Source organism: Molossus molossus, unplaced genomic scaffold, assembly GCF_014108415.1.
Source record: "Molossus molossus isolate mMolMol1 unplaced genomic scaffold, mMolMol1.p scaffold_m16_p_13, whole genome shotgun sequence".
NCBI lineage: Eukaryota > Metazoa > Chordata > Mammalia > Chiroptera > Molossidae > Molossus > Molossus molossus.
In genome coordinates this window covers 31,371,143-31,387,440 of record NW_023425348.1, presented here as the reverse complement: position 1 = coordinate 31,387,440, position 16,298 = coordinate 31,371,143, and the positions used below count along the sequence as shown (strand labels likewise).

The following is a 16,298-nucleotide window of genomic DNA, read 5'->3' as shown; positions in this document are numbered from 1 at the left end:
CATAGGAGACGTGTTGCAAGAAACCCTGTGGATGCCTAAAACAGCAGATAGTACCATACTCTGTGTATACTGTTTTTTCCCATACAAGTGGCCCTCCAAATCTGTGTTCTGCATGCGCAGATTTGAAGGGCTAACCAAAGTACTTAACCATCCACAGATTTTGGCATCTTCAGTGGTCCTGAACCAAACCCCCACAGATACCAAGGGATGATTGTATGTACATACTTGTGACAAAGTTTAATTTATAAATTAGACATAGTAAAAGATTAACAACAATAACCAATGGTGAAACAGAATAATTGTAACAATATACTGTAATAAAAATTATATGAGTGTGGCCTTATTAAGTAAAATGAGAGTACATGACCACAAGCACTGCAATGACACAACAGTTGATCTGACAACCTAGACAGCTACTAAGTGCCTGATGGGCAGGAGGTATATACTATGTGGATATGCTGGACAAAGAGATGATTCACACACCGAGCAATACAAAGCAGAACAGAGATTTTATCATGCTTCTCAGAAGGACTCACAATTTAAATCTTATGACATGTTTATTTCTAGAATTTTCCATTTAATATTTTAAGACCTCAGTTGACCATAGTTACCTGAAACTGTGGAAAGCAAAACTGGATAAGGGGGGGGGGGGGGGATACTGTATTTAAGCATTAGACTATTCTGACAAACTCTTCAGAGTTTAATTGGCCAGAGAAAGACAAATACCATATAATTTCACTTATATGTCAATCTAAAAAACAAATAAACAAAACTGAAAAAAACTCATAGATACAGAAAAGAAACTAATGATCACTAGATTGGTGGAGGGCAGACAATGGGTGAGAAAGGCGAAGGTATTAAGAACTACAAATTGGGACTGGGTTACAAAATGACCATGGATTGAATGGAAGCTACACTGACCTCCCAGCACCAAACTGGAATTACAACTAAATTATACAAAAACTATTCTGAATAACCAACTGCAGAATAGCTGGAGATAACTCTTATAACAAAGGATGTGGAGAGGAGCTGACATCCAGTCTAGTAGGAATTGCAGAAGTGCTAAAGGACTGGCTGGACTCCCACAGGCAGCAGATGAAGTTCTATAGGGATATCTCACCTGCAGAAGTTTTCCCCTGAGATGTCTGGGGTCTAAATCCCAAGCTGGGCTCCCTCGCCCAGAGTAATGGAAGTGCAAAATGTGCCCACATAACACCTCACTGTGTAAAACACCAGAGGTTATATCCAGCAGGGAAAGATGGCTGGAAACACAGGCACCCACTTGCAGTGCCAATGCACTAAATTTCCGCTGCAGCCACTCACTTGGTTTCTGACAGAGGGAGGGCAGAGTGGACAAGAGCTGCATGTGGTGACTCTGGGGTTTGTGGCTCTGGGGAGAGAGCTGTGAAGGCCCCTGTCTAAATCTCTCTGCTGAGTCATTACCCCATGCTGCAGAAGCTAACTTTCTCAGGCAGAATTTTCCCATCAAAGCATTTTAGCCCAGGGGGAAGCAACTGTCCCACCCATTGGAGATTCTCTCACCTCCCCTTCCTGGGGGAGGAGGGGAATTTACATCTAGCTGAGGACTACAACCTGAGGCTCATTAAGTGACTTAGACTAACAGTCAGCCTACAGGCAGAGGTGGATCTCTGGATCATTTGAATCACTGCCTGGCCTGAAACTCTGCCCCAGGAGAGTAAAACCAGTCATAACAGATCTACCTAGTACATAGAAACAAACCCAAACAGGAAACCAAAATGGTGAAACGAAGAAACAAGTCCTAAATGAGAGAACAAGAAAATTCCCCACAAGAAAGGCTAAAACAAATAGAGATAAGCAATTTAATGAGAGTTCGGAGTAATGATTAAAAGGATGTTCAACAGCGTGAGAAAAAGATATAAAAGCAATAAAAAACAACCAATTGGAAATGAAAAATAACCAATCAGAAATGAAGAATGACATAACAAAAATAAACAATACACTGGAAGAAATAAACTGCAGATTAGAGAAAGCTGAGGATCAGATCAGCAAATTAGAACACAAGGTAGAAAAAAATCACTCAACCAGAGAACAAAAAAAAAGAAAAAGAAATTAAAAAACAGGAGGACAGTTTAAGGGAGCTGTGGAACAACATATAATTTAACATCTGCATCACAGAAGAAGAAAGTGAGCAAGGGTTACAGAATATATAATTTATTTCTAATAAATTATCTAACTCTACAACTTAAAGAATTAGAAAAAATAACTAAAAGTAAAACCTAGAGTAAGTAGAAAGAAGGAAATGATAAAGATCAGAGTGGAAATAAATGACATAATGACTAACTAAACAATACAAACAATCAATGAAACCAAGTGCTGGTTCTTTGAAAAGATAAACAAGATTGATAAACCTTTAGCCAGACTCACAAAGAAACAAAGAGAGAGGACCTAAATAAATAAAATCAGAAACAAAAGAGGTGAAGTAACAGCTGACCACACAGAAACGTAAGGGATTGTAAGAAAATATTATGAACAATTATATGCCAACAAATTGGACAACCTAGGAGAAATGGGCAAATTCCTAGAATCATTCAATCTTCCAAATCTCAACTAGGAAGAGTCAGAAAACCTGAACAGACCATTCACAACTTGAAGCAGTAATCAATAAACTCCCAGCAACTAAAAGCCCAGGACCAGATGGCTTTGCAGGGGCGTTTTACCAAGAATCCAAAGAAGAACTAATGACTCTTCTCCTCAAACTATTCCAAAAAATTTCAAGAGGAAGGAAGACTTCCAAACTCTTTTTATGAGGCCAGCATATTCCTAATTCCAAAACCAGATATAGACCCTAGAAAGAAAAGTATAGGCCATTATCTCTTATAAACATAAGTGCCAAAACCTCAACAAAATATTAGCAAATTGGATCCAGCAATATATTTAAAAAATTATTCACCATGACCAAGTGGGATTTATCCCAGGGATGCAAGGCTGGTACAATATTTGCAAGTCGATAACTGTCATATGCCACATAAACAAAATAAAGGATAAAAATCATATGATCATATCAATAGATGCTGAAAAAGCATTTGATGAAACCCAGCACCTATTTTTGACAAAAGTTGGAATAGAGAAATCATACCTCAACATAATAAAGGCCATATATGACAAACCTACAGCCATCATAATCAATGGGCAAAAACTAAAAGCATTTCCTCCAAGAACAAGCACAATAACAAGGCAGAGATGCCCACTTTTACCACTCATATTCAACATAGTACTGGAAGTCTTAACCAGAGGTCAGAAAAGAAGAAAAAAATAAAAGGCATCCAAATTGGAAAGGAGAAAACGAAACTGTCATTATCCATAGATGACATGACACAGAAAACCATAAAGACTCCCCCAAAAAACTACTAGATTTAATAAATGAATTTGGGAAAGTAGCACAATACCAAATTAACATCCAGAAATCGATGGCATTTTTTACATCAACAATGCATACTAAGAAAGGGGAACTAAAAAAACAATCCCATTTACCATTGCAACAACAAAAAAATTAAGATATCTAGAAATGAACTTAACCAAGGAGGTAAAAGACCTGTTCTTCAAATACTACAAGACATTGAAAAAAGAAATACAGGAAAATATAAAAAGGTGGAAGCATTTACCATGTTCATGGATTAGAAGAATCAATATCATTAAAATCTCCATACTAGCCAAAGCAACCTACAGATTCAATGTAACCCTATTAAAGTGCCAATGGCATATTTCACAGATCTAGAACAAATACTCCAAAAGTTTATATGGAACCAAAAAAGACCCCGAATAAACCCAGCAATCTTCAAACAGAAGAACAAAGTTGGAGAGATCATAATACTGGTTATCAAGATATACTACAAAGCCATTGTAATCAAAACAGCCTGGTACTGGCACAAGAACAGGCATATAGACCAGTGGAACAGAACAGAGAACCCAGAAACTGACTCAAGACATTATGCTCAATTAATATTTGACAAAGAAGGCAAGAACATACAATGGAGTAAAGACAGTCTCTTAATAAATGATGTTGGGAAAATTGGAGAGGTACATGCCAAAAAAGGAAACTAGACCACTAACTTACACCATACACAAGAATAAACTCAAAACGAATAAAAGACTTCAATGTAAGTCGTGAAACCATAAAAACCCCAGAATAAAATATAGAGCTCAAAATCTCAGACATCACACAGAACAATTTTCACCAATACATCACCTTGGGCAAGAGAAACAAAGAAAACAATAAACAGGACTACATCAAACTAAAAAGCTTCTGCACATCAAAAGAAACAAGCATGAAAATGAAAATGAACTCACTATATGGGAGAACATATTTGCCAATGATATATCAGATATGGGGTTAATTTCCAAAATATATAAAGTTTTTATACAATTCAACAAGAGGAAGACAAACAATCCAATCAAAAAATGGACAGAGGATCTGAATAGACACTTCTCCAAAGAGGACATACAAATGGCCAAAAGACATGAAAAAATGTTCAACATCACTAATCATCAGATATATGCAAATTAATACAACTATGAGGTATTACCTCACACCTGCCAGAATGGCTGCCATCAACAAATCATCAAACAACAAATGCTGGTAAGGATGCAGAGAAAAGGGGACTCTAGTACATTGCTGATAGGAAAGCAGACTGGTGCAGCCACAATGAAAAACAATATGGTGTTTTCTCAAAAAATTAAAAATGAAACTGCCATTTGACCCAGTGATCTCACTTCTAGGAATATACCCTAAGAAGTCTGAAACACCAATCAGAAAGAATTTATGCACTCCTATGTTCATAATAGTGCTATTTATAATAACTATGATCTAGAAACAGCCCAAGTATTCATCAGTAGATAAGTGGATAAAAAAGATGTGGCACATTTACACAATGAAATACAATGGAGCTGTAAGAAAGGAAGATCTCTTACCCTTTGAGATGACATGGAGGAACCTGGAGAGTATTATACTAAGTGAAATAAGCCAGTCAGAGAAAGACAAGTATCACATTATCTCACTATTTGTAGGACATAGTATACAAAATAAGCTGACAAACAAAACAGATCCAGAGACATGGAAGAAGGGAACAGACTAACAAATCTAAGAGGAAAGTGGCATCGGGGGTGGGGGAGGAGGTGGCAGGAAGAGATAAACCAAAGAACTTATGTGCATATAGGCATAACCAATGGACACAGACAACAGTGCAATGAAAGCAAGGGTGGTGGGAGCGAGAAAAAAGGTGTCAAGGAGGGAAAAAGAGAGAGACATCTGTAGTACAACAATAAAGGTAAAGACAAAAATAAATTAAAGTTTTTAAAAATGAAAACTCACCACTGGATAAGTTCACATTTAAAAAAAAAGAAGTAGTGCAAACTTTCATTTACTAAGTAGTCATGGGCTTGTGAAGTACAGCATAGGGAATAATCAATAATACTATAATAACTATGTATGATGCCAGGTGAGTACTAGACTTATTGAGATGATCACTTTCTAAGTTATATAAATGTATAATCATTATGTTGTAGACTCACTAAGGAAAAAACTCACCAAGAGAAAAGACTCATATAAACAAAATCAGAAATGAAAGAGGCAAAGTTACAATGGACACCACAGAAGTACAAAGAATCATACAAGAAGACTATTAAAGACCATATGGCACCAGCCCTGGCCGGTTTGGCTCAGCGGTAAGAGTGTCGGCCTGCAGTCCAGAGAGACCCAGGTTAGGTTCCCGCTAAGGGCACGTACCTCAGTTGCAGTTTGTCCCCGGCCCTGGTTGGGTCATGCAGGTGGCAACCACTCGATGTGTCCCTTTCACATCGATGTTTCTCTCTCTCTCCCTCCCACTCTATCTGAACAAAAAATGGAAAACTGTCCTCGGGTGAGAATAAAAAATAAATAAAAAAGACTATATTGCACCAAATTCAATAACCTAGAAAAACTGAATAAGTTCTTAGAAATATATAACCTTCTTAAACTGAATCATGAAGAATTGGAAAATCTAAGTAAATCGATCATAAATTAAATAAATAAATAAATAAATAAATAAATAAATAAAACAGTGAGGAAATTGAAACAACCATCCAAAACATCACAAAAATTAAAAGTCCAAGACCAGATGGCTTCACTAACTGAATTCTAACAAATATTAAAATACTTAATACCTATCTTTCTCAAACTCTTCCAAAAAACTGAAGAAGAGGCAGTACTTCCAAATACATTTTATGAGGCCAACTTTTACAATGATACCAAAAGCTGACAAGGATAACTCAAAAAAAAAACTACACACCAATATCTCTGGTAAATAGAAATGAAAAAATCCTAGAATACTAGCAAACTTAATACAACAATACATTAAAAAGATACTCTATCTGAAGATAAACAGAAAAATATCCTTGGGTGAGGATTAAAAAAAAAAAAAAGTAGTTGAAAAAATCACAAAGAAATGGAAAGATATTCCATGTTTATGAATTAGAAGAATCAATATAGTTCAAATGGCCATATTGCCCAAAGCAATGTATAGATTTAATGCAATCCCCATCAAAATCCTCATGGCATTTTTGAAAGATTATGATGGAACCACAAAGGACCCTGAATAGACAAAGTAATCCTGAGGGAGGGAAAAAAAAGCCAAAGACAGCACATTCCCTGACTTCAAATCATACTACAAAGAGACAATAATCCAAACACCATGGTATTGACAGAAAAACAGACACACAGACCAATGAAACAGATTTGACAGCCCAGAAATAAATGCACATGTACACGGGCAAATAATTTTGATAGAGGAGCCAAAAATATACAATGGAGAAAAAAAAGCCTCTTCAATAAACAGTGCTATTTAAATTGGAAAGCCACACACAAAACAATGAAACTAGACTATTTATCACCATACACAAAAATCAACTCAAAATGAATCAAAGACCTAACTATAAGGCCTAAAACAATAAATTACGTCAAAGAAAACATAGGTACTAAATTTATGGACCTTGGTCTTAGAGAGAATTTTATGAATTTGACCCCAAAGGCAAAAGAATTAAAAGCAAAACTAAACAAATACATTATATCAAGCGAAAAAGCTTCTGCACAGCAAAAGAAACCATCAACAAAACATAAAGGCAACCAACTGAATGGAAGAAGATATTTGCAAACACCACCTCCAATGAGGTGTTAATATCCAAAATATATGAAGTACCCATACAACTCAACAAAATGTTAAACAAACAATCCAACTGAAAACTAGGCAGAGAACCTGAACAAACATGTCTCCCAAGAGACATACAAATGGCCAATAAATATAGAAAAAGATGTTCAACTTCACTAGCTATTAGGAAATGCAAATCATAACTACAGTGAGATACCTCACACCTGTTAGAATGACTATTATCAACAAGACAAGTAATATGTGTTGGAGAGGTTAGAGAGAAACAAGAACCCTCATTCACTGCTGGTGGGAATATAAACTGGTATAGCCACTATGGAAGACAGGATGGAGGTTACTAAAAAAATTAAGAATAGACTTATCATATGACCCAGCAACCCCTTTTCTGGGAGTCTTCCCAAAATTTGAAAACATGTATTCATAAAAATATATGTACTCCTATGTTTATTGCAGCATTATTCACAATGGCCAACACATGGAAACAACTGAAGTGTCCTTCAACTGATCATTGGATAAAGAAGATGTGGTACATCTATACAATGAATACTACTCTGCCATTATAAAAGATGAAATACTACCATCTGTGACCACATGGATGAATCTTGAGAATATCATGTTAAGTGAAATAAGTCAGGCAGAAAATGTCAAGAATCATATAATTTCACTCATGTGGCATATAAAACTGAAAGTAACATGTGAACAAACAAAACAAACAATCAGATAAAAACTCGTAAACACACAACAGTATGGTGATTACCAGAGGCAAAAGGAAGTATAAAAGCAGTCAAATGGTGACAGAAGGAGATTTGACTTTGGGAGGCAAACACAATGCAATATATACAGATAATGTATCATAGATGTGTACACTTGAAAACTCTATTTTTATTCATCATTGTCACCACAACAAGTTTAATAAAAAAATTTTTAAAAAGTAAAACCCAATAGGCAAAATATTTACATTATAAAACCAGTAAACTACATTATAATAGTTAAACTATAAGAGTGTACTTTATGTTCATCATAACACCACTTGAAGTAGCAGGAAATTTAAGATCATCTAAATGTCCATTTTCTCGAAGAATAGATAAGAAACTGTGGTAGATACAAAATATGCAATATGATGCAACCATAAGAAGCAAAGGACCAAAGAAACACCCAGTCACATGGATAAACTTTGAAAACGTAACATCAGGTGAAAAGGAACAAGAAACAGAATGAGTATTGTGTATAATACCAGTTTTGTGAATTAAAAGAAACACGCACATAAAATACCAATAGAAGAATACATGTCAACATACTATTTGAAAGGTTGTGTATTAAACCCAATTACTTGCCATTTGAAGTCTGCTGTTTGAAAATTCTATCATAGGAAGAAAGAATATAGTAAAAAAGACTGTTACCATAGATAATTTCATTAATTTATATTAGTGTTGAAGCACCCACTTGAAAAAAAATCTCAGATATATAAAACACTTTCACTTTGTATATATCACCCATCTCTTCTTGCCTATATTAGACCTCTATATTAGACCTCTAATCTTCTTGATGTATCTAGAGGCCTTGAACAATTTCCAAATCCATGAAAACCATTAAAGTATGCATTTTTCTCCTGTAGAATATGTACTGGATTTATTTATCCATAGATAAGAGTCACTGTTAAATTTAACTTTCCCATTTCTATAAATGTAAACAAAATCTATTGATCAAGAAAAGTCCATCTTCTTTTTTATCTACTTTTTTTTTTGGTCCCATTATTAGAATGGAACAGAAACTACTTTTCACAGGAGCAACTGTTTAGCACACGGTTTGGCTTTTATCCCATTCCAAAGTTGTGTTAAGATGTGGAAACTAAGAGGTGAAGTAGGCTCACTCCCACTGAAGAGTTTACCTTTATACTAAGGTCTCCCTCTTAGTACATGCCATAGCAAAATTATTCATTATAACATGTCACAGGCCTTCAAGATCCCACCTCAGAAGTCAACACTATAAATGTAAAGCATATTGGATGTGAAGAGCAATATAACTCTTTTCTGTCATAAAGATGAAATCTCATTTCTTTGTCCAAACTGTCCTTTATGACTCTTAGATGAACTCTGATATGGTACCATGGCTAGAGCCTTAAAATTTGAGAGGAATGAACAGGAAACAGAAACAGTATGTGATAACAACCTTTTTTTTTTTTACATCTGTGATGCTTCCAATTCTTCAAAGTAGTTCCTAATCCATTAAATTCTCTCATCCTCAGCACAGCACTCTGAGATAAGGATAGTTTCATCACGTTTCATTGGCTACAGACCAGTTAAGTGAATTGCACATAGCTATAAAGGATGAGAACAGAGGGAAGGAAAAATAAAAGCTGGCATTTTTAGAACTCTTATTATATAATGGGCTTTATGCTAGGAACTCTAATCCATAAGAAAGTTATTTGTAATTTCTGTGCTTTAGTTAGTTTCCTCTTATGTAAAAGAACCTACCTTGTAGATTAGATAAGAAGCTTACACTGGATGTATAAAAAATTTAACACAACATCTGGCCCATGAGAATATCTCAATGAATATTGACTCTAACTATTATTATTATTTATGTTAATTTTAAATTTCATAATAATCTTGTAAAATAGGCATTATTTTCCCTATTCATCTGTTGAAAACTCTAAGGTTTATGAAAGTTAATAAATGCTCTCTTGAATGAAATGCATACTACCTCAAGCTGAAATTCCATCCAGCCATCATAATCAAGTTGCCATAAATTTTCTACCAATTACAAATATGAGCAGATAGCTGATATCAGGGTCAGGGAGGCAGCCAGAGGTCAAGGAAAGAAAGAACGTTTCCCTGTCCTACTATCTGCTATGTACTCAGTAAGTTCCTTCCATCTTCATATTTCTCTAAATCCTCTTAATATTTTTACTTATAAGCATGAATAATTTATAATATTACTATTCAGTACTATTAATAGTATTAATACCATTAAAACAAAATCATACTACTTAGAATTTGCAATAATAGCTATCTTTTGCTAAGTTGCATATGCACCAAGTGCTGAGCATTTTTTCCATATAATCTTCACCACTAACATAAGCGGAAGGTTTAAGCCTGACTTTATAGATGATTTAAACTTAGGCTCAGAGAAGTAATTTGTCACAGTCATAAAGGAAGATAAATGCCTGAGCCAAGATTCAAACTCCCATGTAGTTCCAAAGCCCATGATCTTGTCAACAAGGAATTAGAGTTGTTTGATTTTCCTCCCCAGAATTACCTAGGCACTTTACAAATCAATTTTATAATCAATGAAAGGCTTAGTATGATGAACTAGAAACACTGACTAGAGTTAGAAGACCTACCATCTGCATTGAGCTTTCCAGTGAGTCTATAAAGAAGGCATTTAACTATACCAAGTTGATCAGTCAAATGAGATAAATGAACTAGAACAATCCCCAAGGTCCCTGTAACATTCTGCAGGTCAGCATTCTCCTCCCCCTTTCTGGGTATTTCCCAGGAGAAAGCATATAACGTACAGCCTCCAGAATTCTGAGAAAATAAATTTCTGTTATTTGAGCCACCCAGTCTATAGTACTTTATTATGGAAACTCAAGCAAATTAATGCAATAGGTACCAGGATATCTACTAACTGTACAGGCTTGCCTCAAGCTTAAGAATGAGAAAAAAGAACCCTTGTGCACTATTGGTGGGAATACACATTGGTGCAGTCAATATGGAAAAACAGTATAGAGATTCCTTAAAAACTAAAAAGTGAGATTATAAAAGGATAGAAAAAGAAGGTGCCTGGAACATAGTGTGTGATTAATCACTTATAATAGCTGTTATTTGGTTGAAGCACTTGAAATGGCTGATATTTGATTTTTTTTCTGTTTTATCAAATGGCAATTTCATATGGCTTAGCCTAATGTTAATGTTACAAAGAGACAGAGAACACAATGGTTAAGAATATGAACCAGGCTAGAGTCTTATCTCTGTCACTCACTAGCAAGTTATAAAACTTCTCTAATTCAGTTTCTTAGCTACAAAATTAAAAATAGGATGGATGAAAAAGATTAAATTAATTAATCAATGCAAAACTCTTAGATTAATGCCTGATACTTAGTCCTCAATAAATGTAATGTTATTGATATTATTAATAATGAAGGTGGTACATTTGAAAATCTCTACAATTCCAACATCCAATCCAATGCAGTTCTGGATGGTGTTGATAGAAGAGAATTAATTACATAGTGGCCATTTAGCTGTAAAAAACAAAGAGGTTAAACATTAAGTGCTAAAATAAAACAACTTGAATGCTGAAAATATGTTATCTTGGGAATAAATCAATAATGTTCCTTAACTTCTTAAATTGCTAAACATCTTTAAATATTTGACATAGGATGAAAAGCTGGGAGTCTATTAAGTATGGAGTTTAATATGTTTTTTGTTGATTTTTGTTTTGTTTTGTTTTTTTAGGAAATAGTTCACTGATTTTTAGAGAGAGAAGGGAGAGAAACCTCAATGTGAGAGCACATGTACTGTCTGCCATCTGCACGCCCCCTACTGGGGAATCAAGCAGGTAATCTCCTGGCGCACAGGAGGACACCCAAGGACCTGGGCCACACCAGCCAGGGCTAATATGTTCTTGACAGATTCATAGAGCTGTTCATTATAACAGGCTAACTATTGCACTGACAGGATCAACAGACCAAAATGGTAACAAACCCACTAATTCAGTGGGTGATAGTTGGCAAATCACTTCAATCTCATTTTTCTATTTGGGTAAATGAGGAAGAAATCAATAATATCAAAGCTCTCTTCCAAAGTTAAAATTTTATGAGTATCTATCCTAAAGAAATTAGGAATATAATTATTGCATCAAGGTAATGTAACCCATTTCACCTGTCAATAAATAGGAAGTAAATTGTTTTCAATGAGCAGAATGTTAAAATAACAGGAAACAAAAAAATACACTTAGTTAAAAAATATCCTGAATTTAAACCACAGTATTCTGTGCAATAAAAGAGAAAAAGTTAATGATCAAGCCTTTTCTGAAATTGACAGTAGGCATATATTCCTTCTCAGCAGAATTAAAGCTGCTAGGACAGCAGTGAAACCAATACCGACTTAAAATCCTAGGTCCATTTGTCCACAGGCTCCAATCTCTGACCTTAAGAAACTCACATGATATTAGATTTCTGTCTCTGAAATTTGCTAATTATGGTATAACTCCTAGGATTCTTAGAGGGTAAATTAGTTAATGTTTCTAAGTCACTTAAAGGATAATGATTGACCATAGAAAGATCATCAGAAAAAAAAAGAAAAAGAAAAGAAACAATACTTAAGGCTCACAACATTCTTCCAATTAACATAGGTAGCTCAGTAAGAGCTTAAAATAAAAGAAGAAAAGAAAAGATCTTTATGACCTCGTAGTAGATCTAAAATAATAATTGCAAAACAGAGCAAAAAAAAAAAAAAAAAAATGCATTCTCATCATGGCATCATAAGAATAACTAGGTTAAAATGGAACAGTCCATACACATATGTTAGTTTTGGTGGAAAGATATAAAACCAAGACACATTCAATCTGGTGCCATAAAACTCATTATCTTCTCAAGTTAAAATGTTTATATCAATGAAATGATATCTTTAATGGTTAAAAAGTCAGAAATACAACTCAAGTAGATGAACATGAATATGAAGGTTTCTGTAGATAGCATAATCAGTTAAATTGCTTTGACATTTCAAAATATTTAAGAAACTTAATTTCTCAGAGTTGGTCACAATTCATTAGTACTTTCCATTCAAGTACAAGCAACTACATTTCCAATACTTGAAAATAACTAAATCAAAAACAGATTTCATCATAAGTAATCAATGATATGTTTTATTTAAAAAGTAATGTTGCCCCAATAAATTTAATTTCTAAAATAGTTGCTGTGGGAAGATGAAGTTATTGTTCAGTTTGTTTGTTTGGATGTTGTTTTGGCTTCCTTAAAAGACCTTTTTCCCTTAAGATAATTGTAAGATTCCAATATTCACAGCATGTCATAATTAAACATCTTCTAGGAAGTACACAGTCTGATTAGCACATTAACTCAGGCATAAACCAGCCGTGACCACATTGCCTCCAGGTTTGGATCAAACCAGTCTGGGATAAAACAATCATGATGAAAATTTATACTAAAACCTATTAATTCCAACATTATTTTATCTCTCATCACCAGTTCTTATGAATTTTTATTTTTTATTAATCCTCACCTAAGGAAAAATTTCCATTGATTTTTACATAGAGTGAAAGGGAGGGAGGAGGGAGACAGAGAGAGAAGCATCAATGTAAGGGAGACACATTGATTAGTTGCCTCCCACGCAACCCGTCAGGGATCAAACCTGCAACCCAGGTATGTGCCCTTGACTTGGAATCAAACCCAAGACCTTTCAGGCTGCAGGCTGATGCTCTAGCTGCTGAGCCAAAGAGGTCAAGGTGATCCTCTCATGAAATTTTTTTAATCCTTAATTTTGTTGTGAGAACAGCCTCCTAGCCTACTAGTAATGAAAATGGACACTTCAGTTCTGAAAATCAAATACCTTTACCTTCATTCTCAAAGGGTTCCACCACCAGATTAGGGAAAAAGTCAGAGATGTGTTTATAGTTGCATGCCAGGAATTACAGCCCACAACTTCCTCTTTAGTATCAGCTGCTAATTTGAAGAGGGGGAGTAGAAGGAATACCCATATTCTGATGCCTTTTTGTTGTACTGATTGGTGGCTAGTCGTTTGTTTTTAAGCAGAATGAGTGCATACGGCCATGAAGGTGGGAATATCTTCCTCACAGTCTAGTCTTGTGCTGTTCAAAATGGCGGCCACTAGCCACACATGGCTATTGAGCATGTAAAATCAATTAGAGCCACCAAGGAATTAAATTTTTAATCTAATAAATTTTATTGAATTGAATTAAAATTTAAAAGCTGATACTCATCTCTGTTATTGGAAAAGCTTTAACTATGTTTGGAGCAACCTGGGTATGTGAATCCACTATATTATCTGTAAAAGTTTCTGAAATCAAAACATAGGTCAAGTTTTTTCTGTTGAAAATTTAGTGACTGTATTGTGATGTGCATGATTCAAAGAATTAATAGGCAAAAATAGTGTAAAATATCTCATTAATAATTTTTAAATTTTGATCACATGTCGAAACTTCAATCTATTATAATACTTTGTATTATTTTAAATAAAACATATTCTTAAAGTTAATGCCACTGGCTTCTTCTTACTTTTTAAATGTACTACCGGGAAATTTTAAATTACTTATGACTCATATTTCTATTGGACAGCATTAATAAAGAGTAATAATATTAACCAGTGGCAGAAGTATCTGAGATGGACCAGTGAAGTGGTTTAGAAAATATGTGTAGTGTAAGCAAAAAACAAAAGGCCAGACAGCAGTACAGTCAAATCCAGCTCTGAGGGACTTAAGCAAGTCATTCTGCTTCCTTAGCCTATATTTCCCCACATATAATATGGAAGAATAGTTTACAGGCTTAAACAAAATATTGTAAAGTACCCAGTGTATCATCAGTTTAAATAAATAATTGAATAAATTAGTTGTTTTGCAATAGAAAGTAGAGGTTTCAGATAACTACTAAAAATTAACTGCTTCTCAATGTCAATGAATACTGCATCAGACATATATTTTGTGAGAACTGGCAGTAAAAGGAAATACTGCAGAAGTCCTCTGAATAAGCTTATGGGCAGGCTGAAGTCCTGAGAAAAGTAAAAGCCTGTCATCTGTTGGTCCTCCTGGTAAAGCAGATCCTTCAGGGCACTTTGCCGCTAGCTGACAACAGACAGAACTTTTCTCAGGCACTACCAGCTCCTCTGACAGTTTAATCCACTTCACTCCAGCAGATATTATCTTTGATTCTTAAAAGAGTCAGTTATTTTAATCCAGACAAGTTTAAATGATAAACCAGGAAAACTTGACCACTTTAGAGATTAATATGTTTTAGTGAACCACCAATGTGTCTTTAATGAATGGAAGAACTGACCAAGGGTTGTAGCAAGGGCCTGCCTACATTAAAGGCATTCCACCAGGTCACCCAACTCCTACTTACCCCCAGCATCTGGTGGAGGTAGTGATACTCTGGCCCTTGATTATACTTCAGGAAGGATTTCCAGAACAGTAGGACGTTCAGGGAAAGCCAGATAAGCTAAATCATACAAAAAGGAAAGAGAAAACAAAAAGTAAACATAAACATTACCTGATGAATGGAAACCTTAAGTACATTCCTTGGACACCACACTTTCAATGGAATCTCAATTAGTAATTGAAGAAAGCAATCTGAAAACCACTCCAAGAAAAACAAATCTGACCTCACTCAGTCCCTAAAAGTAAACATTTGGGTTGTCAACTGGACTCCTGCATGATTTGCAGACATCCCTTGCAGTACAAAGTGGGACTAAAAACTTGGCGACATCACCATGTCCCAGACGCTGTATATTGTTAAAAATACAACATCAAGCAGAAGCTGGGGGAAGCGCAAAGAAGGGAAGATGTTTCAAGGGTTAAGAAAAAGCTGTGTTCATTAGAGGGATCCCTTCTCCCTTCCTCTACATCTGCTGGCTCTCCCATCAGTGTGTAGGAAAGTTCTCAGGCATTGGGAGGAACGGTGGGATCGTTATCATTTCCAGGTATCAACAGCGGAAAGTTGTATTAGTTGAGAATATTCCGATTAGAGGCAAAACTTCCACTTCCAGCTTCCCACTCGCGCACGCTCAGACAATAAATCAAAATCTCTACACAAGAGACAAAACGCGGGGACAGCCTCGCCCGCCATCCTACCAGGCAGAGGTGTTTAACCCCTTCGTTGGCCAGCCAGCTCCTCCAGGACACAGCCATGCCGCCGGCCCGCCGCGCTGAGCTCGCCGCCGGCCGGCCGAGAAGGTGCGGCGGCGGCCGGGGCAGCGGTAGCAGTAGCGTGGGTGTGGGCGGGTCGGGACGGAGCGGGGAGGGCGGTGGTCAAAGACTGAGTGGAAGGCCGGAGGCCGGCGCGGAGCCAGCCCGGGCGGGGTCTGCGCCCCGGAGCCGGGTCTTCCGGGCGCCGCGGCTCCGGGCCGCGCCGGGTCTCCGCTGCCCTCT

General features: G+C 36.0%; 1 protein-coding gene across 3 annotated transcripts in view; it reads right to left on the bottom strand.

Moving 5' to 3' along the window:
• NOX4 (NADPH oxidase 4) overlaps positions 1–16,298 on the bottom strand; it is a 162,606-nt gene extending 146,308 nt beyond the window's left edge. For 2 of the 3 annotated variants that reach the window (XM_036258166.1, XM_036258167.1), the window contains exons 1-2: positions 16,002–16,191; positions 15,274–15,369 (exon numbers count right to left, since the gene is read on the bottom strand). In XM_036258166.1, the coding sequence (XP_036114059.1) occupies positions 15,274–15,369; positions 16,002–16,058 (153 nt within the window). In that variant the 5' untranslated portion in view covers positions 16,059–16,191. Of the gene's footprint in view, positions 1–15,273; positions 15,370–16,001 lie in introns of all 3 variants that reach the window. The other variant, XM_036258165.1, reaches the window with a different exon arrangement.